This window comes from Pan troglodytes, chromosome 7 (genome assembly GCF_028858775.2).
Source record: "Pan troglodytes isolate AG18354 chromosome 7, NHGRI_mPanTro3-v2.0_pri, whole genome shotgun sequence".
NCBI classification, from domain to species: Eukaryota; Metazoa; Chordata; class Mammalia; order Primates; family Hominidae; genus Pan; species Pan troglodytes.
In genome coordinates this window covers 81,569,507-81,592,255 of record NC_072405.2, presented here as the reverse complement: position 1 = coordinate 81,592,255, position 22,749 = coordinate 81,569,507, and the positions used below count along the sequence as shown (strand labels likewise).

General features: G+C 40.0%; 1 protein-coding gene across 1 annotated transcript in view; it reads right to left on the bottom strand.

Annotated features, from left to right (window-relative positions):
- Window positions 1-2,192: 2,192 nt before the first annotated feature.
- KCNB2 (potassium voltage-gated channel subfamily B member 2) overlaps window positions 2,193-22,749 on the bottom strand; it is a 397,881-nt gene continuing 377,324 nt past the window's right edge. The window contains exon 3 of the mRNA XM_528164.9: window positions 2,193-4,609. Within this exon, the coding sequence (XP_528164.4) occupies window positions 2,453-4,609 (2,157 nt within the window). The 3' untranslated portion in view covers window positions 2,193-2,452. The remainder of the gene's footprint in view (window positions 4,610-22,749) is intronic.

The window sequence follows — 22,749 nt, the reverse complement described above, 5'->3', positions numbered from 1 at the left end:
AGATTTTGGGGAGGACTCTTCCAGGGAGGAATGTCTAGGATTCTTCGACTAGGCAAGCTTTCTAATATTAAACATTCTGGAGCAGTGTTCTCAGCAGAAGGCCTAACAGACATAGGAAAGGTGGGCATCAGTCAACTCTTAGCGCATTAAGACAAGTCCACTTATACAGAAAGATGAATAAAAAGAGTTGAGATTCATCAATAAGAGACGTTCAAAAATAATTGCTTTATGAGGCTATGTAAATAAAATGATTTTCATAAATTATTTGCTATTCATCTAACAGCAGATATACCTGTTTGACCTTGAAAAACTATAGACAGGAAATTCAAACACTCTATTTACAAAACTGATCAATATTTAGCTTTCGACACTAAAATAAGTATGAGTAATGTAAATATCAACGATTAATGACCATAAACTCTTTAAGGTTATGTTTTGAAACAAACATGAAAACCACTAAGAAATTCTAAGCACAGTGAAAAAAGAAATGTTTAAAATTATTTTTAGCAGTAGGTCTGCTTGTGTTTCAACTAAGATTAAAACCTGTTTTCTTATCTGAGATATAATGACCAGATTCTGTTAATAAAGAAATGTTTTTCTTTAAAGACTTAAATAACAGTCTAAATATTTGGGCTATTTTTTCCTTTTAAAAATAAAATAAAATTTAGAATTTTTTAATTTAAACATGAATTGTGCTTTAAATTTGGCCCAGCATCTTCCTGTTTCCCTGAATTTTACACACACACACACACACACACACACACACACACACAAACACACACACACAGACGTGTACAAAGTGCATCAGGCTGAGGCAAAATCTGGACCTTCCTGGGAGACCAAGGAATCATATTAAAGTCTTATGGGACCTTGGAAATAATTTTGTCTTGATTTTTACTGGGGCAAAACTGAGATCAAGAAAGGTTGTACAGGCTTGCCTAGAATCCCACATCTGGTGGTTGCAAATTTGGACCAGAGCCTTGATTCCTGTGAAGCAAAGTGAATTAAGATGACCTGGGTTCTAGCACAGACTTCACCAACAGGGCAATCTCTGGTCAGTGCCTTCACTGCTCTGGATTTCACCGCTCCCAGTCAAAAATGCTGAAAGTCATTTCGAACAAAGAGAGTCCCAACCACCCCCTGAAAAGGTTGGAAATGCAAGGGGGTGTTTCTAGTTGCTGTAATTACAGGAGGGTGTGACTGCCATCTGTGCTCTGGGTTCTGTAATTCATATCCTGCAAAAAGAACAACTTCCTCCCACACATTGCAGTGTCCCCCCACCTCGCATCCCATGTTGAGAAATATAGGGTGACCCATTACCACGCCTGGGCTCTTTTCATAGTAACTCATCTCCCAGCCAACTCTATGAGTGGCAGTGGCAATCTCACTTAAATGACTCTGCTTTTAGTTTCTCAAGTCACTTTTTGGAATTTCCATTTTGGCATATCTGTATTCTATTTTTAGAACTTTAGTTAAGAAAGGTTATGTTATGTTGGATACAAGTGGAAAATACAGTCATCTTTAGGTGGCCAAATTTTTTAACAGAACTAATTTCCAAATGTAGACTGCCTTAAAAACATTTAATTGTATGATACAACCTTTTAAATAATTTCAGGTTTTTAAAAAATGCATTTCTGTAATCGGCTGTGGCATGACATATAACTTATTGGCAAAATTTCAAATATTTTGATATCTGGTCATTAAATCTTGCCTATGTCTATGATTTATAAATGAACCACAAATGCCACAACTAAGCAGAAGCAAAAAAGTAAAATGCAGCCTATGAATTATATCACAAATAAATAAAAAATACTGTATTCCTTTAAACAAATGTACTTTTAAGAGCTTTATAACTCAAAGCAAGATATGCGAGATGGTTTAAGGAGAGGTTGCAATTTTGCAACAGGAAGTCTGTACAGCTCCTCCAGGCAGTAGCTGTGAAGGAAATACCTGTGTCTCAGAAACTTGTTTCCATGTGTTCATGACACTTTTGCATCCAGGCCCCATTATTTACAAAGTTATGCATTTTGCAAGCTCACAGTACCTTATTCTTCATAATTATGAATGCATGCAATGACATTTCATCCTTTCATGTGAAAATTCTAAGCTTCATTGTAAAATAAACGTTAAGACTTGAAAATCGGCCTACAATTTGAAATGAAAGGATCAAAAATGTCAGACATTGCAGAATACTGGTTCCTAATAGAGCTCTTTTTATTTGTTCACTGTTCTTCAGTCATTTTTGTTGGTTTGTTACAAAATGCAGTCTTGACTCTTTATTTAAACAGTACTTAAGCTAAACTGTTCATGCCATGCAAAAATAACATTTTATGCACTTTTTTTGGGGAGGGCTTCCCATTTTTTTAGTTCACAGGCATTATTAACCACATTTTTAAGAAACAAGTTTTGTTTTGTTTTGTTTTGTTTTTCAATTTATTGCTTTTGTAACTAGTCACATGCTGGTTTCACGTGTGGGACAATAACCTGTGTCTCCTGGGTTGGAATGAATTTCTGGGGCAAACAAGTGATTTTCCATCTTGCACCCTTCTTGACTACTGTCCTTTTTGACTTCACTCACAGCATGGTAAATGTCTTGCCTACAGTTGTGACCTGTGTCCTGCGGGGAGGAAGAGCCCACACTGCCCTCTTCTCTTAAAGGGTCTCTCCCATCACTAGGCTTATCTGCAAAGCAATTTGGGCTGGAGTCCACCTGCTTCTCCTCCCTTGCCCCTGGGAGCTCTAAGAAGTCTTCGTCGTCACCGGTATCTATTTCAGTGAAGCTCCTCCTCTCTCTTGAAGAGAAAGGGAACAGTTTCTGCTTGGGAAACCTGGGGGACAGCCCTTTGGAAGGTCCCTGACAAGGCGCTGAAACCTCAGTGCCCAGCAAGGGTCTGTCTCCCTGGGAGGGGGTTTCTTCTAAGAGGATGGTACTGATGTGCTGCGGGGTAGTGAGCGAAAAGTCAGCTGTGGTGACCGGCAGTGGCCTGGCTGTGCTGGGCGGGGTCTGTGGTGCACTGCCTCTATTTTCCTTAAAGTTCACTTTGAGGGATCTGGACTTTAGTGGGTTGCTGCCTTTTAGAGAGCTCTTAGGACTGTCGGTGGCATTGTCAGACTGCAAAGGACTATGTAGCCCACACTGGGAGCCACTGGCATCGAGGTTCACAGTTATGTCAACTGGGGCATACTCCAGCATGCCATCCCTGGCAGCAGGCCCTTTCTCTCTGGATAGAGTTAGAAACGGGGGGCCCCTAGCTCTTTGGTGCTCTTCTGTCCCTGGGAGGTCGGTTGGGAACTTCATCTGCAAGTGAGAGGCGGAGGGCGGCGGCAGCGGCGATCTCTCTGTCTCTGTGAAGTCGGTGGCACAGCTGGTGAAGCTGTCGATGCTGGAGGTGCTCTTCATGTCCACAATGACCTCGGTCTGTGCCACGGCCAGCTGCTCCTGTGGACACACCACTTCTTCCATTTCAATCTCTTCTTCATATGCAGATGGCCTCTCAGGCTTTTCTTGGCAGTCTGGGTTTGGGTGAGAATGAGGCTGTGTCTTGGTGATTTCATTGTATAGCATCTCCAGTTTCTGGGCACTCAGATGCTGTGGGCTGGAGGAAGACGTGTTGTTCAGCTGCTCGTGGGAGTCTTTTTGGCTAACCTCCTGGTACTTATTCTCGAAAGACTTGTTGGAGCTTGTTTCCGACAGAGCCTTCCTGGCCCACTTCCACCGGCTTGGCGACAGGTGATTATCGTCGGCGGAGTCCTTTGTGTTGGCGGACTCTCCGGCCTTCTCAACAGCCACATCTATCAGTTCCATACTTCGAGCGAAGGCATCTTTTAAGTTCATAGAAACGATGCTTCCGTTCCTTTTGGCCCGCTCAAGAGCCTCCCTCCTTTTAATTGCTTTCTCTTGGCGTTTCTGCTCCTTGTAAAACTCAGAAAAATTGTTCACAATAATTGGGATAGGAAGGGCAATAACCAGAACCCCAGCAATACAGCACAGACCTCCCACAATTTTCCCTAGTAATGTTTTAGGGTAAATGTCACCATAGCCAACAGTGGTCATGGTGATGGTGGCCCACCAAAATGATGCAGGGATACTGGTGAACTTGGTAGCATCTTCATCCTTCTCAGCAAAAAATACCAGGCTGGAAAATATCATTATCCCCATGGCCAGAAACAATATCAACAAGCCCAATTCATTGTAACTCCGCCTAAGGGTGAAACCCAGAGACTGCAGGCCTGTCGAATGCCTGGCGAGTTTCAGGATCCTGAGGATGCGCATGATTCGGAAGATCTGGACCACGCGCCTCACGTTTTGGAACTGCAGCACGCTCTTGTTGGACTCCGTCAGAAAAATGGTGACATAGTACGGCAAGATGGCCAGCAAATCAATGACATTCAGTGGGCCTTTGAAGAACTTCCATTTATTTGGTGAGGATAAGAATCGCAAAAGGTACTCCATGGTAAACCATGCAATACACACAGCCTCCACGTGTGCTAATTGGCGATTGTCATTGAGTTGTCCAAATTCGTCTGTTTCCTGCAGCTCCGGCAGCGTATTGAGAGACAAAGCAATGGTGGAAAGCACAATGAACAGGATAGACACGATGGCCAGGATCTGGAAAAGAGAAAAGTCCAAGTCAGCAAATCCTCTTAGTTGCTTAGGCAGCTAGGAGACAGATGGGTCGGTGATTGTTTAACTAATATGGAATGCTCCAAGTTCTTCCAAGAAGATTATAAGAAGGTAATTTTACAACTTAAAATTCCCTAACTAACACAAATACTTCATTTAGAAGCCTAATATATATTTAAATTCCATTCCCCCCTTCCACACTCATTGTTCTTAGGAACATGTATGGGCATCCAACATTTGGATGAGGGCCACATATGGCTGGAATAGTTTTTGGGGGGAGTAATTATCTCTCCTCTCTTAGTTATCTGTATTTTTCTCTCTTAACCACCTGGTTTGTGTTTTGTTAAAGGAATTGTCTTACATGCCATGTAAGCTAGACAGAATTGGTGATCGCCAGGAATTTCATTCTGCAATTAAAAATATAAACTCAGACCGACACCTGGAGAGAGAACATGGCACTCAGTACAACAATGCTTCTTCTAAGAACAGGTAATATTCATGTGGCAAGCACTGACATCAGAACCAAGTTAGTATGGCCTTTGTCCTCAGATGTGTGGACTTCTGGCCAGCATCATGTGGAAAAGGAAGATTATATGCTAACTTCAAAGAGTGCAGGAAGGTTTCATAAAGAAGAGTTTGAAGAACAACCATGATGATTTCAGTGCAGGGCTGACATTCCAGGTGGCATGATGTCAGACATGGAAGGAAAGAGGAAGAGCTTAGAATGAAGTAAGGAGAGGACTAGTGACTGGGTTTTAGAGTCAGGCAGTCTGAGCTCTGACCCTGGCTTTACCACTTATTGGGTGACCTTGGGCAAGTTATTTAACCTTTCTGTCTCAAAGTACAGATCTGTTGAATAAAGGCAACAATCATAGCTACTTCGCAGCTGTTATAAAAATTACATGGTACATAGACATCACTAAATAAATGAAATGACCCAGAACTGCAGTCTGGAAGGACAAAGGCCAAGGACAGGTATGTGGAATATCTGTAAAGCCATATAGGACATAGATAGCCCAAGTGGGGATTTTCTCACCAAATCCCAGTGTTCTAGATTTATGGGGCAAGCAGAAGGATGCAGATTTGAGGGTAAGGCAAAGGAAGTGCTTCTTTGCTTAAATTGTGTATTTAGTATACTCAATTCTTGGTGGAGAAGGAAACCTCTCTTACCTAGGTTAGGTCTGGCTTGGTTTCATCTGACCTTTGCCAGTGACCTTGGTGGGAGGTGTCATTGGTTTCAGTTATCATACGTAGAACTGAGAAAAATATTCTGAAGTGACTGTTTCATTTAGAGACTGAGCATCTAGTAAACACTTCAAAGGGCAGTGATTAGACATTTTGATACCACACAGCTCAGTACACATTAGATTGTTAAAAAATTAGTTTACATCAGGACTTCTTACTTCTTCCTCCCTGCATTTTCTTCTTTTTAATCTCTCTAAATTTCTCCACTTCTGGGTTATTCTCCTTTCACTTCCTCCTTTCTCCTCTTACGTCTCCTTTACTTTTTTTTTTTTTTTTTGCGGGGGGTGAAGGGGGAAAGGTTTTGTTCTGTCATCCAGGCTGGAGTGCAGTGGTGCAATCTCAGCTCACTAGCTCACTGCAACCTCTGCCTCTCAGGCTCAAGTGATCCCCTGGCCTTGACCTCAGCCACCTGAGTAGCTGGGACTACAGGTATGCACCACCATGCTCAGCTAATTTTTTTTGTATTTTTAGTAGATACGGGGTTTCGCCCTGCTGCCCAGGCTGGTCTTGTGATCCACCTGCCTCGGCCTCCCAAAGTGCTGGGAGCCACTGTGCCTGGCCCCTTTATATCTTTCATTGTTTTCTTCTTCCTCTTCTTCCAGCTTCCATCTTTCCTCCTTAAATTGCTATAAAGTGAAACAACAGTATAATGCATTTCAGAATGTGTTGTAGAGTAAATAAAGATTTATGGACCTTTAACTTAAAGTGCAGTGTTTTATTATTAGTGTTTTATACTTTTTCTTAGAACTAGCTTAAATACTTTCTATCTTTTTGAGAGTACTTCAGAATTTTCTTTAAAAATATGGATCAGTGTATCACAATAGAAAAATAAAGGTCCTCTTTAACTCCTCTAAGAGGCTGTGAAGGCTAAAGTTAGAAACTCCCTTGAGAAGATTTAGATAAATCCCTGGCTAATAGATTCAGATGGTTTTAAAGGCAAGTTGGGAATGCTCACCTTGAATCCCTACCCTCAGAAGCCAATGGCAGGGTAACATGTACAATATTCTGCCACTAAAATATTCCTGAAAAATCAATGGTCAGATCCCATCCATTCCTATGCTCTTATCATAAGGAACCAAGATATTTTTTCGGGAGGTCACGCTGTTGCTAATACATCTTTGGGCATTTTAAGTATTGGGATTACTGCCATTCTTCTTGTACTGACAATCCATACTCTAGATTTTCTATATCTAATCTGTTCATTTGTTAATTTTGAATGCATTTTACTGACATGTGTTTATCACTTCAAAGAGAGGAGAGAAGTAGAAATGCAAGTGAATCCATTCTATTGCCTTCCACCTTTTGGCAAAGGATAAAGTGAAAGGTCCAAGGGGGCCTTCAGTCCTTCATTCCACAATTAGAGCTAGACTGTAGGTCACTTTACTTCTGCAGCTAATTTTGGGAAATGATGATGAAACACAATAGAGTCTTGCTGTAGTCTATTGTCTAGTTGACCACAGCTTAACAAATATGACCACTTTAACACTTGGAAATTTAGCATATGCAGAACAGGATTTAGGACACATTCTTGAAGACAAATAGTTACTAAAGGAAAAACTAATCATTCAAGCCCTTAAGCCATTCCATATTCACGTTAAAGAAAACCATAGGTACTGAAGTGCATTATTATCTTTCTCATGTTGAAATTCAATTTGTCAAAACCCATTTGCTCTCAATTTAGAGGAAGGACTTATTTTAAACATCTTGTGAAGCTTGGAGTTCTCCCAGAAAGACAGCACTTTAGATAAATGATTCAATAAATACCAAGGTGATGTGTGGTGCAATGAGCCAAATGCAAGTTTATTGTCTTATTGTAGAGTTTTTTTAACACAATAAATATAATAAATGTGAAATTTTGCTTTAAGCTTGAGGATGCACTTCAAAACATGAATATTTACTTTATAGTAAGCTCTTATGGCACTTATGTGGCAAGCCAGGTCTCACTAACGCAGGCCTCCACAACCATTGTTTCAGCACTGACTGAGTGGTTAACTTATATACTAAAAGCTGAAAAAGCCAATGCCCTTATATAAAGGTTGGACTGCAACAAAAGCCCACCAAGAGTTTTGCCCAGGCCTTTCCTGGGCCTTGAAGCTGACAAGATAATGAAGGAATTCTTAACAGGACCTGTTTAGGATTAAACAAGTTTTATAGGGGGTCTAAGGAAACTCCCCAGGTCTTCACAAACAAGTTTTCTGGGGGTCTGAAGGAACTCCCTAAACTTCAGTGATTTAGCAGGAGACAAGGGTAACCACCCCAGCACCTGGACCCATTTAGATTAGGTAAATTTACTGAGGCTCCAGAGGAAGGTCTTCAGGACTCAGGCCTTTGTTATAGATTAAAAGAAGTTAATCACTTATGTCTTTAGATGAATGCACACTTACACGTAGACATATAGCTTAGAAGGTATATAAGCTCTGGAAAACTTTGTAATTTTGAGTTGGTCTGGGGATAATTTCCAGGCCTTCTCCCTGTACCTGGTTACAGAAATAAACTCTCTCCTTTCCCAGTTCCTCTGCATTTCATTATTGGGCCACGAGAATAAGCAGCCTCACCCTTGGTTTGGTCCGGGAACACTTAGGTATTGCTTCACTTACCACAACCATTCACAGGTTAGAATCTCACTGTCTCAGGTGTTTTTTTTGTTTGTTTGTTTGTTTTTGAGACAGTGTCTGGCTCCGTTGCCCAGGCTGGAGTGCAGTGGCACGATCTTGGCTCACTGCAACCTCCACCTCCCAGACATAAGCGATTCTTGTGCCTCAGCCTCCCAAGTAGCTGGGAATACAGGTGTGCACCACCATGCCCAGCTAATTTTTGTATTTTTATAGCGACAGCGTTTCACCACGTTGGCCAGGCTGGTCTCAAATGCTGGGCCTCAAGTTGATTCACCCACCTTGGCCTCTCAAAGTGGTGGGATTACAGGCATAAGTCACCATGCCCCACCTGCCTCAGGTTTTTAATCCCTTTCACCTCCAACAACTGACCTCCAGAGCTGGCAGGAGTGAACTATTTCAGCTCTAGCAAACAGAATTATGTGCAAAAATCACAAGCATTCTTATACACCAATAACAGACAAACAGAGAGCCAAATCATGAGTGAACTCCCATTCACAACTGCTTCAAAGAAAATAAAATACCTAGGAATCCAACTTACAAGGGATGTGAAGGACCTCTTCAAGGAGAACTACAAACCACTGCTCAATGAAATAAAAGAGGACACAAACAAATGGAAGAACATTCCATGCTCATGGATAGGAAGAATCAATATCGTGAAAATGGCCATACTGCCCAAGGTAATTTATAGACTCAATGCCATCCCCATCAAGCTACCAATGACTTTCTTCACAGAATTGGAAAAAACTACCTTAAAGTTCATATGGAACCAAAAAAGAGCCCCCATTGCCAAGTCAATCCTAAGCCAAAAGAACAAAGCTTGAGGCATCATGCTACCTGACTTCAAACTATACTACAAGACTACAGTAACCAAAACAGCATGGTACTGGTACCAAAACAGAGATATAGATCAATGGAACAGAACAGAGCCCTCAGAAATAATACCACACATCTACAACTATCTGATCTTTGACAAACCTGACAAAAACAAGAAATGCGGAAAGGATTCCCTATTTAACAAATGGTGCTGGGAAAACTGGCTAGCCATTAGTAGAAAGCTGAAACTGGATCCCTTCCTTACACCTTACACAAAAGTTAATTCAAGATGGATTAAAGACTTAAATGTTAGACCTAAAACCATAAAAACCCTAGAAGAAAACCTAGGCAATACCATTCAGGACATAGGCATGGGCAAGGACTTCATGTCTAAAACACCAAAAGCAATGGCAACAAAAACCAAAATTGACAAATGGGATCTAATTAAACTAAAGAGCTTCTGCACAGCAAAAGAAACTACCATCAGAGTGAACAGGCAACCTACAGAATGAGAGAAAATTTTTGCAATCTACTCATCTGACAAAGGGCTAATATCCAGAATCTACAATGAACTCAAACAAATTTACAAGAAAAAAACAAACAACCCCATCAACAAGTGGGTGAAGGATATGAACAGACACTTCTCAAAAGAAGACATTTATGCAGCCAACAGACACATGAAAAAATGCTCATCATCACTGGCCATCAGAGAAATGCAAATCAAAATCACAATGAAATACCATCTCACACCAGTTAGAATGGCGATCATTAAAAAGTCAGGAAACAATAGGTGCTGGAGAGGATGTGGAGAAATAGGAACACTTTTACACTGTTGGTGGGACTGTAAACTGGTTCAACCATTGTGGAAGTCAGTGTGGTGATTCCTCAGGGATCTAGAACTAGAAATACCATTTGACCCAGCCATCCCATTACTGGGTATATACCCAAAGGACTATAAATCATGCTGCTATAAAGACACATGCACACGTATGTTTATTGTGGCACTATTCACAATAGCAAAGACTTGGAACCAACCCAAATGTCCAACAATGATAGACTAGATTAAGAAAATGTGGCACATATACACCATGGAATACTATGCAGCTATAAAAAATGATGAGTTCATGTCCTTTGTAGGGACATGGAAGAAGCTGGAAACGATCATTCTCAGCAAACTATTGCAAGGACAAAAAACCAAACATTGCATGTTTTCACTCATAGGTGGGAATTGAACAATGAGAACACAGAGACACAGGAAGGGGGATATCACACACTGGGGCCTGTTGTGGGGTGGGGGGAGGGGGGAGGGATACCATTAGGAGATATACCTAATGTAAATGACGAGTTAATGGGTGCAGCACACCAACATGGCATATGTATACATATGTAACAAAGCTGCACTTTGTGCACCTGTACCCTAGAACTTAAAGTATAATAATAAAAAAAGAAATAAAAAAAACAATTATGTGTGTATATGGCCAGGGAAGTGAAGATTCCAAACAATTAACTGCGTGATGTTGGTTAAACCCTTTGGAAATTTGGATTAGGTCATCTGCAAGGTCACTTAACCTCTAACATTTGGTGATTCTCTGTCTAAACTAAAACATTTTACTAATTCCAGTCATGTCTGTCAACCAAACCCAGGACAAGTCACAGTTGATGATGTCATTTTAGTTGAACGTCCAAAGTAAATTTTTGTTACATAATGAGTAAAACATTCAAAAGAGAAGACTGAAAAATATTGCGCTGTGTATGTTCTAAGCATTTAGTTACTGGGAATAGACATTCTTTCTGGATACAACCTTTTTTCTCCCTTGAATCACCTGGATGAGTATGTTATTTCTTCACTTAGACACAGACATTCGCAGGATCACAGGGAGTTCAGAAGAGGGCTCCCAGCACTCGCATTAGTAGGGACCAACATTGTTGTATTGATTTCTGTTTGTGGGAGGAAGTAAAGCAGCCGGAGACTTGCCTCAATTGAACCAGCTTGTTGATTTTAGTCCTTTGAAGATAATGGACGTTTTGTGGTGGAAAGAAGCACAGGACCAGCAATTCAAACACATGGTTCTACCTCCGCTTGCTGCATGCACAAGCCAGGTCCCTCTGTGAGCTTCAGTTCTCTCATCTGCAAAATGAGGTGCCTCATGCTTGCCTCAGCTGCCTCAGAGGGTTATTAAGGCTCAAACTGGATCATGCACATGAAAGCATCCTGCCAAGTGCAGAATGTGATAAGTGTAAGAAATGCTGGAGATGTGTTTGGAAAAGCCTTTAGCCAGCATTGGGAAACAATAAAAAAAAACTGTTTATCTCCCAGTTAAATACAATTCCAGAACTATTTAATGCTCATTTTTAACACTTTCAAACACATTCACTTAAGCAATGGTTTACATGACAAACCTAGACAATTGAATCTTTTTTTCCTTAGGACTGAACTATCTAGTTTGCCAATGTTTATTAAAGAGTTAAACTGAGGTTTCTCCAGGTGAACTTGACCTGTCTCATGTCTTAAAATATGTTTTTTATAAAACTGTGTGTGTGTGTGTGTCTGTGTGTGTGTTCCATGTAATTGAAAGTAAAGCCCCACAGGAAAGTAATAAAAGGTCATAAAAATGTAAACTTAAGAATGCTGTATATTCCATTTAATAAATGTATATTTGCAAACATAATTTGTTAAACTACCACATACACATACATACAACATCTTAGATATGTGGAGATCTAGAACAAAATAAGAAAGTGGAGGTGGCTCATGCCTGTAACCCCAGCACTTTGGGAGGCCAAGGCGCACGGATCACTTGAGGTGAGGAGTTCGAGACCAGCCTGGCCAACATGGTGAAACCTTGTCTCTACCAAAAAATAAAAATAAATTAGTCAGGTGTGGTTACGTGTGCCTGTAGTCCCAGCTACTTGGGTGACTGAAGCATGAGAATCACTTGAATCCAGGAGATGGAGATTGCAGTGAGCCGAGATTGCGTCACCGTACTCCAGCCTGGGTGACAGAAGGAGACTCTGTCTCAAAAAAAAAAAAAAAAAAAAAAGAAAGAAAGTGGAAAGAAGTCCTCACTTTTCTTCTTATCAGTTTTTAGCTCTTTGAAAAGATAATTCATGAAAACCTGAGGGAGAAAAAACAGATTTTGAATACTTGGAATGTTTTGAATTTTTACACCAGAGTATTTATGGCTCTATTCAGATTCTATAACACTCTTCTTTTTCCTGTTGGAAAAGTGTTTTATTTGGTCTCAGGATAATGCTAATCATAAATCTTTTTTGAGAGGGAGGCCTTAAAGGATTCATGGAGGTTTCTACACAGAAAAGGGATAAAGGGCATTACAGACTGAGGAAAATGGTGGGCAAAGGCTTTGAAGCCCAAAAGATGATGGTTTGCTCAGAAAATTCCAAGTACTTTTGTGTGGCTGGGGGCATCCATAAAGAGGCATGACACATAGGGGTTTGTGATTATTTCAGGACTGCTGCATATAAGGGTATAGGCTGTAAACTGGTCAATTCCAGAAAGAACCCATCAAGAGACTATAACGTGAATGATGCCTCTATCTTTTGTGCAGTGCACAACTTGCACAACCAATTGCGAGAGCCTTGATTTCAGAGAATTGAGTAGTGTGGTGTGGTTGAATGCAGGTAGAGGCACAGAAAAGAGTAGGGGGTCGGTGCAGTGGCTCATGCCTGTAATCCCAGCACTTTGGGAGACCAAGTCTGGTGGGTCATCTGTAGTCAGGAGTTCAAGACCAGCCTGACCAACACAGTGAAACCCTGTCTCTACTAAACATACAAAAATTAGCCAGGCATTGTGGCATGTGCCTGTAATCCCAACTACTTGGGAGGCTGAGGCAGGAGAATTGCTTGAACCTGGGAGGTGGAGGTTGTAGTGAGCCAAGATCGCACCACTGCACTCCAGCCTGAGCAACACAGAAAGATTCCATCTCAAAAGAAAAAAAAAAAGAAAGAAAAGAGTGGGGGTGAGACACTTCTGGAGAGTTGGATGATAGATAAGTTCTGAAGGGTACTCGGTGTAGTGATGAAGAGTTTGACGCGCTTCCTTCTATAGACCAGTTTTCCTCAAGGTGTGGTCCCCACAACAACCGCATCACTCCAGCAGCACTGGCTTTATGTGGTAACTTGCTGGAAAGGCTAATTCTCCGGCCCCACTCCATGCCTCCTGGATCAGAAACTCCAAGGAAAGTCCCAGCAATCTGTGTTTTAACAAGTTCTCCAGGTGATTCTGATGCTTGCCAAAGCTTGAGGATGCTGCCGTAAGGAGTAAAAGCCATTCGAGGAATTCAGGCAAGGCAAAGCTATGCTCAGATTTGCATTTCACAAAGATTACTGACTGTAATGCATAGGACTGATGGGGGGCGCAGGGTGCAGCTGAAGATAAGACAATACATTTTTAATGCCATGGCAGCAGCAAAGGGAAAGAAGGGGATACATTATTCAAATATATATGAAGTAGAATCTCGACCCTGCTTGCTATGGAGATAGAAGGATCTAGGACTTCCCACGTTTATGATAAAATTTACCAGGAAGATTGAGTAGCTCCAACAAATCTCCACTATTATCTTACAGATGTAGAAAGAGAGTGATCCTTGACTTAAATCATCATTTATCTTTCCAAATAATATTTCTTTATGTTAAGAAAAGCTAATGGGTGCTGGGCTTAATATCTAAGTCATGGGATGATCTGTGCAGCAAACCACCATGGCACACATTTACCTATGTAACAAACATGCATATCCTACACATGTATCCCTGAACTTAAAATAAAAGTTGGATATAAAAAAAAAGAAATGATAAAATGAAAATAATAAATGTGAACACATTTTAACTAGATTTTGTAAGTTGAGAGCAAGATAAATAAAGATTATGTGTTCTGGAAAAAATATTTCCTTATGTTAAAGAGTATTCTAATAAGAACTTTAGGTTATGAAATTTCTCTTAGAGTTAAACATTTCTTTCTCTTTTTCCTTCAACATTTATTTTAAGTTGTTGGGTACATGTGCAGGATGTGCAGATTTGTTACATAGGTAAATGTGGTTTGCTGCACAGATCAACCCATCACCTAGGTATTGAGCCCAGCATCCCTTAGCTATTCTTCCTGATGCTCTCCCTCCCCCAACCCCCAGCCCTGACAGGCCCCAGTGTGTGTTGTTCCCCACAATGTGTCCATGTGTTCTCATCTTTCAGCTCCTACTCATAAGTAAGAACATGTGGTGTTTGTTTTTTTGTTCCTAAGTTACTTTGCTGAGGATAATGGCTTCCAGCTCCATGCATGTCCCTGCAAAGGACATGATCTCATTCCTTTTTATGGCTGCATAGTATTCCATGGTGTATATGTACCACATTTTCTTTATCCAGTCTATCACCATTGATGGGCATTTGGGTTGATTCCATGTCTTTGCTACTGTGAATAGTGCTGCCATGAATATACTTGTGCATGTATTTTTACAATAGAATGATTTATATTACTTTGCATATAAACCCAGTAATGGGATTACTGGATCAAATAGTATTTCTGCCTCTAGATCTTTGAGGAATCGCCACACTGCCTTCCACAATGGTTGAACTAATTTACGTGCCCACCAACAGTGTGAAAGCATTCCCTTTTCTCCACAATTTCGCCAGCTTGGTATCTCATTGTGGTTTTGATTTGCATTTCTTTAATGATCAGTGATGTTGAGCTTTTTCTCCATATGTTTAAACATTCCTCTTTTAAACAACAGTTCATTGGTACATGAGAAAATGATGAGATAAATACTATATTATTTAACAGACCTTTCTTCTTTTATAAAATTTTATCTTAAGTGTACATTCTGAAATCACACAGGGAGAAGACCAGTTTAAGGACCTATTTATACAAGCTGTCCCCTGAAAGCATATTCATTTGTTGAATTATTTCTCTGCCACTCCAACTTCCAATTTCTGCAAGGAAGTTTTCTAAATTTCCAGAATTAAAGTGCCATTAAAAGCTGGCTTTGTTCCTTGGACACCTAGTTGGCTTCATCATCTCATCTATCACCATTAACAGAGAATTGCAGGGATTTATTTCCACCATTATCCCCATATCTAAAGACCATGTCCCAGCAGCTTGAAAGAAAGAAAAAACAAAAGCCATAATGCAATCATTTTTCCTTTTAATGAATCTCTGCAGTAAACCTCTTTTGAAAAGTACTTTTGGGGTCAGCATCATTAAGACCACATTACACAATGCCAGAAAATAGAATATATGGACGGCCATGCTGAAATGGAGTGGCTCTGCCAAGGGAAAGTCAGATAGGAGCCAAATCCAGCCGTGACTGCAGAGAGCTTGCGTGATCCACTTTATATCTGCTGTTATGGGAGGCTGCTATGCGTTCCAGGGCCCTATGAACAGTAGTGTCTCACTGAATCTTCCGTTGCAAGCATGACAGGTGTTCTTCCTGTCATGAAGCTAAGCATCACAGACAAGGGCCTTTCACTGAGTCTTATTTAGACTGTTTGGGCAGCAACCATCAAGGACTCATAATTTGAATGGGCCCAAGCACTTCTGTATTTATTAGAGACTGAGGAGGTGTTTATTGGGCAGAGAGGCCCTGTTTTTTATAGCTGTCTGATGCGGACATTTTCTGCAATCACATAGACACATTCTATTATCTGCTCCTGGGTTCTGTTATGAGGGCTGCATAAGGCCTTGCCATTCAAAATGTGGTTCTTCAATCTTTAGCATCACCTGGGAACAGATTAGAAATGCAGAATCTCAGGCCCCACCCCAGGCCCACTGAATCAGAATCTGCATTTTAGCAAGATTCTCAAATGATTCATATGTGCATTTAAATTTGAGAGGCACTGACCTCAGACATAAATGCATGCCACTTAAAAAAATCAGAATTGGAGGTTCTCCCATACAGTTTTAACCAGCGGATCTCAGTTCTGGGGACAGGAGTGGATTCTCATAGGCTATGGGGCTTTTCAACACTGTTTAGAGGTTCTGGGATGGGTGGGTGTAATTAGCTAGAAAAAAACCTTGGAGATGATGCTGACGTGGTCTCTAATTCCACCCTGACCTCCTCTCCCAGCCTGTGCTTGACAGCCATTGCTTTAAACATTTTCACATAACACAATTCAACTTGGTAGTTGAAAGAATGCTGGATTTTGAGTCGGATGACTTGACCCTCATCCTGGTTCTGTATTACTGAATTAACTGCATGACCTGAGTCAAGACACGGAGCCTGTTTCTTCATCCACAGACTGGTGCTAGTCATGACAATTACGTTTACAGAAGTAGGGTGTAGTGCTGAAATGATATAATGCATGTGAAGATGTTTTGGAAGTTAGACATTTCAGTATAAATGCCAATTTTTAATGATAATTAACTACATTTTTAAAATAAATGAACTAAAGAGTTTGGGCAGAATTATTAACTACTATATAATGTTAGGGGTAGAAGAACTTTATCCTTATTACATCCTATTTGACATTAGTGCCTCCTTTCTTATGTAATTGCCAGTTAGCCCATTTCTGTGCATGTTGCTGACTAATTTCAATAAGTTTGGTACAGATAAATGTATAGTCTGTAAACCAAAAATAAAATTCTAAGCCCCCCAACCAATTGAATGGACCACCCCCACTCCTTGACTAAGGGCATTCTAAATTAACCTAAAAAGCTATTTCAGGTCATGATGGGAAGTGGGGGTTGGACATGCCTTATTATGCGCTCCACCCTTTGGAATTCAGGGACAGCTGACCAGCATATAACATTAAAGCAGAGACCTTAAGACTGACAAAGCAGACTCTGTAGCAGTAAGATACCAACATGACAGATAGCAGGCCCTAAAATAAATCCAAGTATTTTATCCCATAACATATATCTTTGGCATATTTTGAAATGGCCCTACAAAACCGTCTTTTGTGGGTAAAATCTGCATTGTGTAGAGAATTCCTTTCCATTTCTAGGTCTCCCCCCAAACCCCCTTATCCAGGAGAGAATTAACCAAGAGGCAGGTAACTTTTTAAGTCTGATAAGAAACACAATCTATTCTTTCTGAAGCCTTCTACCTGAAGGCTTCCTCTGCATAATAAAAACCTTCCTCTCCACAACCCTTTATCTTAACCCAGACAGTCCCTTTTATTGATTCCAGGTTTTTAGACAAACTCTTTCAGCCAATTGGCAATCAGGAAATCTTTGAATCCACCTATGACCTGGAAGCTCCCCCCACCCCCCAACCCCCACTGCCTGAGTTGTCCTGCCTTTCCAGACAAAACCAATGTACATCTTACATATATTGTTTGATTCAAGTCTTATGTCTCCCTAAAACATATAAAACCAAGCTGTAGCCCAACCACCTTGGGCACCCATTATCAGGACCTCCTGAGGCTGTGCCATGGGCATGTCCTTAACCTTGACAAAATAAGCTTCTAAATTGATTGAGACCTGTTTCAGATCCTTTTTGGTTTACAGATCCCTTTGGGAAATCAGGATACTGGGTTGAATAGTGTAATGGTCTGAATGCTTACGTCCCTCCAAAGTTCGTGTGTTGACACTTAATCCACAATGAAATAATACTAAGAGGTGGGGCCTTTTGGGAAGTGATTGAGACAGAGAGGGTCTACACTCATGAATGGAATTTGTGCCCTCATAAGACAGGCTGAAGAGAGCATTCCTGCGTTTTCCACCATGTGAGGACATATCAGTGATGCTCCATCTTTGAAGCAAAAAGTGAGCCCTTACCAGACCCTGAATCTTCTGGAGTATTCATCATAGAATTTCCAGCCTTCAGAACTGAGAAATTAATTTCCATTGTTTATAAATTACACAGTCTAAGGTATTTTGTTATAGCAGCAGGAATGGACTAAGGCAAATGGCATCTCTCCAGAATTCTTGTACATCCAAAAGCACAGAGTGTGATCTTATTTGGAAATGGGGTCTTTGCAGATGTCATTAGTTATGACGAGGTCATATTCAATTAGGATGGGCCCTAAATCCAATGACCAGTGTCCTTATAAGAAGGCCATGAGAGACACAGAGAGGCCCACAGAGGGCAGATAGCCATGTAACAACAGAGGCAGAGATTGGAGTGGTATTGCTACAAGCCAGGATTGTCAGCAACCAGGAAAATCTAGAAAAAGGCAAGGAAGGATTCTTTTCTAGCACATTCAGAAGAAGCACAGCCCTGTCCACACCTTGGTTTTAGACTTCTAGTTTCCAGAACTGTGAGAGAGTACCTTTCTTAGCCCGAGGAAATGAATATGGCCAGGTTATATTATTCAGTGAGAAGGTCCAGACTTTAATGACAGATAGAGCTAAGAACACTCACAGAGCCATTTCATACATTCCTTTCAAAAGTAAATCTAATGTCATTTGAAAAGGAGAGGAAAGTCATAGGGGTTTGGAACCTTAGTCAGCAGGAAAACCAGTTTAATTTGGAGAAACTAAGTTGTATTTACTGCTGGAAGTAAATAGTTAACGATTTGTTAAATAGGTAATTAACACCTGCATTCTAAACCGCAGCCCAGGACAAGTTAGAACATGTGGTCCCAGAAGCTGTAAAAATCATTCCACACCAGTGGAATGCGGGAGAAATATAAATAAGGAAATACTACAAAATAACATATTAAAACAGTTAGGTTTAGCAACAAGAAATTTCTTTGATGTTAGGAAATTTAAAAACCAATTTTTAAAACACTTCCTCTAGTGGTAGTCTGTAAGTTAAAGGTGCTAAGGACTTCTCATCCTGTTGCCTAGATAAACCCATGTTTACATCCGAAACACCAGTAAGTTTAACTATGTACCATACCTCATCTCTCTGCTATTCAGCTCCTAGTAAAAGCAGGTCCTGCTGAAACGTGGTGGCAGTTACCTATGTGTGGCTCATCAGAACAGCATTTTTTCACATTGTGGGTAGCAATCCATTGGTGGGTTATAAATCAATTTAATAGTCTTAATCAGCATTTTTTAAAAAAAGTAGAATAGAACAGATGAGAGTAGAATAGAAAACATAAGAAAGGGTAAACAGTGTTTTGTAAAATGTTTGTTGATGTTTGCATGTGTATACTAAGCCATATTCCTACCCCAAATGATGATAATAATAGTAATTATTATATTAAATTATAATAATTATTACACTTTGATGATTCATATGAAGGTAACATGATCCCAATGTTTCTCAAGCTGAACTTTGGATAATTTCACTCAATAAGAGAGAAGGTAGCCTACCTTCCGCGCTCTGCAAAAAGGGACAGAACTCTCGCTCTTTTGACATAACTTTAGCTTAGGACTTCTCCAACTTATCTACCTGTTATACCCCTGTGTATACCTTATCTATAGTTTCTGTATTATGGTCCTATTGGTCCTTTCTTAGCTCTAACATTTGTATTTTTGATCTTTTATTTACTGCTTTTTGTATTCTGTTGTTATTTGGGTTTTGAATAAAGTAGTTTACTTCATAATATTTCTGAAGATATAAGTTGGGTTGATACATTTTCATTAATCACTAGCAAAGCTACTTAGTACTTAAATCTTCATCATAAGAAAATGCCATATATTAAATTACACCTGGTCTTTAGTGCTATATTAGGACAGTATTTTTGTTATTATTTTATATTTTGAGACAGTGCCTGGCTCTGTTACCCAGGCTGGAGTGTGGTGGCATAATCAAAGGTCACTGTGACCTCCACCTTCTGGGCTCAAGCCATCCTCCCACCTCAGCCTCAGCATCCTGAGTAGCTGGGACTACAGGCACACCACCATGGCCAGCTAATATATATATATATGTAGTAGAGAGGGGGTTTTGCCATGTTGCCCAGGCTGGTCAAGTGATTTGCCTGCCTTGACCTCCCAAAGTGCTGGGATTATAGGCACGAGCCACTGTGCCTGGCCATGACATTATTTTAAACTTCTGATGAAATCCTTCAATATTTAAGCAAAGTTAACATTATTGATAGACTATTGATTGATATTGGTTTCTAAATATGTGGGTTTTTTTCATTATATGATTTGTCTCAAAATAAGAAAAAAGACCCAATTTTTGATTAAGTAAATGTTTATCGAGCTTACATGACTTGAGATCTAGTGATCTTACATGACTTAAGTTATATATAACTTAAGTAATTAATTTCAAAATAATTGATTCAATAGTTTTAAACTATAATATTAGCTTATAGGTCACATTTTGGATTCAAATCTCAATTCTATCGCTCATCTGGCTATGAGGCATCTACTCTTCAGGTAATAGAGGTGATAGCATTGAGATTAGAGCTTAAATATATCTAGTACCTAGTAAGTGCTTTTAAATAGTGGCTAACATTACTGCATATATTCAACAAATAGTCTTCATAGATGAAGACATATGTCTGCAATAATATCTGATTATCAAAGCAAAATTTAACCACCACTGATATTTAGTCTACAGATAAAAATACACCGAGTATATTATGACAAATGTCCAGATAATTTTCACATATAGCCTAAACATTTTCATGTTTAAATTTCTTACTTCTTATGTAGAAGTTTAGAATGTTTCTGTAATTTCAAGCTAGGGATCCTCACTTGGTCGAATGCAATCAGTTTGTCAGTGGTAGACCTACATATGGTCACTCCATCATAGCCTGCGGCCAGGCCTTATTTCCTGTAGCCTGTCAAATATTCATCAGCTGCAAAGGGGAGGTGGCAGGTCATGTCTGAAGGCTACCACACAAATCTTCTCTTCTGATGATGGAAAAAACAGTGGTTGTTCAGAAGCCTATCTTCTGTGTGGTACACAACTGTTTTGAATCAGTCCCAGTTTAAAAACTACCCATTACCCCCACCGTCCCAAAAGTCTTTCTTAATCTCCATAGTGAGAATCACTTCCTTCTGTGGTTTTCAGGAGCCTAGGGGCTCTTTAGATGTGCCTTGGGGGGCCACTGCTGAGAGAAGGAGAAGACTTAGTGGGCAGGGCTATGGGAACTCCACTTCGGCCACGAACCAGGTGGAGCTGTTCCTCCGTATAGTGCTGAAGATGCTTAAATACGTAAAGAAGTGAAAAATTCTCATAGAAACACCTTAATGCTATGGTGTAACATATGCATGCATATAAATACATGCATTTACATATATAAACAGATGTATATCTCCTTTGGAGATGATAATACTGATAAATATTGCTAGCTGTGCTTGAAGATATGGTGAAAAAGACCTGTGGGTGCCCAAAAGCCCTTTCCATTCTATTTACTCACAGATAGATGGTATTTTATTTGTGGCCACAGCTGTTGTTTGCAGAGTTGGTCACTGAGCACAGTGTTGTCTTTTAGACTTCTAGGTTTTCTAAATGCCAGACTAGTTTTGTATATGCCAGGAATCTAAAATTTGACCTCCTAAAACAGGCAGAGGGCATGACTAAACACATTATATTACAATAGCACATAAAACTGCAACCCAATGAGCCCTGGCTGCCGCTGGCCAGCTGCACCACATTAAATGGCCTCTAGGAGGCTGAAAGCTTTGTGCACCAGGAGAGACTGAATCATTGATTTTCTCCTACTATTGGAGTAATATTTTATGCTTTTGAATCATTTATATAAACATAATAAAATATACAAAATTCATTTTGCCACATTATTTATAAACTAGTTTAGAATTCCTTAAAAAGGGGAATTTTAGGAATTTTCCCAGATCTGAGTACTTATCTTAAATGCCTATTGAATATGTGTTATTTTCATCAAATTTTTATTTATGCAAATGCAATCCAACAAATACTATCTGTGGCCCTTAGGCTTTCTTTATCTTATTTTCTAAGACATTAAGCTTAGCAAAACAAATTCTAAGCTTTCTACATAAATAAAGGAGTTAACATAATAATAATAAAAAATATGCCCAGTGTCATTCCCACAACCCCATTCTCTCATTGCTTAAATAGTGTTTGCTTCTGAAAGTCTAAGTAGATAAGAGAACAAAGCACAGACAGATGATGACTTAGCACTGCTACAGAAGACACAACTTTTATGCTGCTTGATCTTTTTGCTTTAAAGTTCTCATCCTAATGATATGGTTGGGAGATTGTCAGGTACCACAGATTTGGCAGATAAATAAAGAATACCAAAATTCACAGTAGAAATAGGCTGAAAGGAACTAATTTTCTCTCTGTAAAATCATGACTAGGTAGGTTGAAAATAAGAATGTAATTGCCTGTTTGCATATTGGCATTCCTGATCAGCCTGGGAAACACTGTGGGGCAAGTTTTATTTACCTTGGATACCCTTCAGCCTGCTTCCCCTTCTCTCTACACCTTTCACACCTCTTTGGGTCCTTTCTCTTCCCTGTCAAAATATCTGCCCAAGCAACCATTGCCTTCACCTCCTGTTCTACCAACCTGATATCACTATGAGAGTCAGATTATATCTTGACCCATCAGTAGAATTCCATCTTCATCAGTAGAATTTCAGGCAATGGAGATATTTTTGATAAGTGGGGGCTTTTAAATT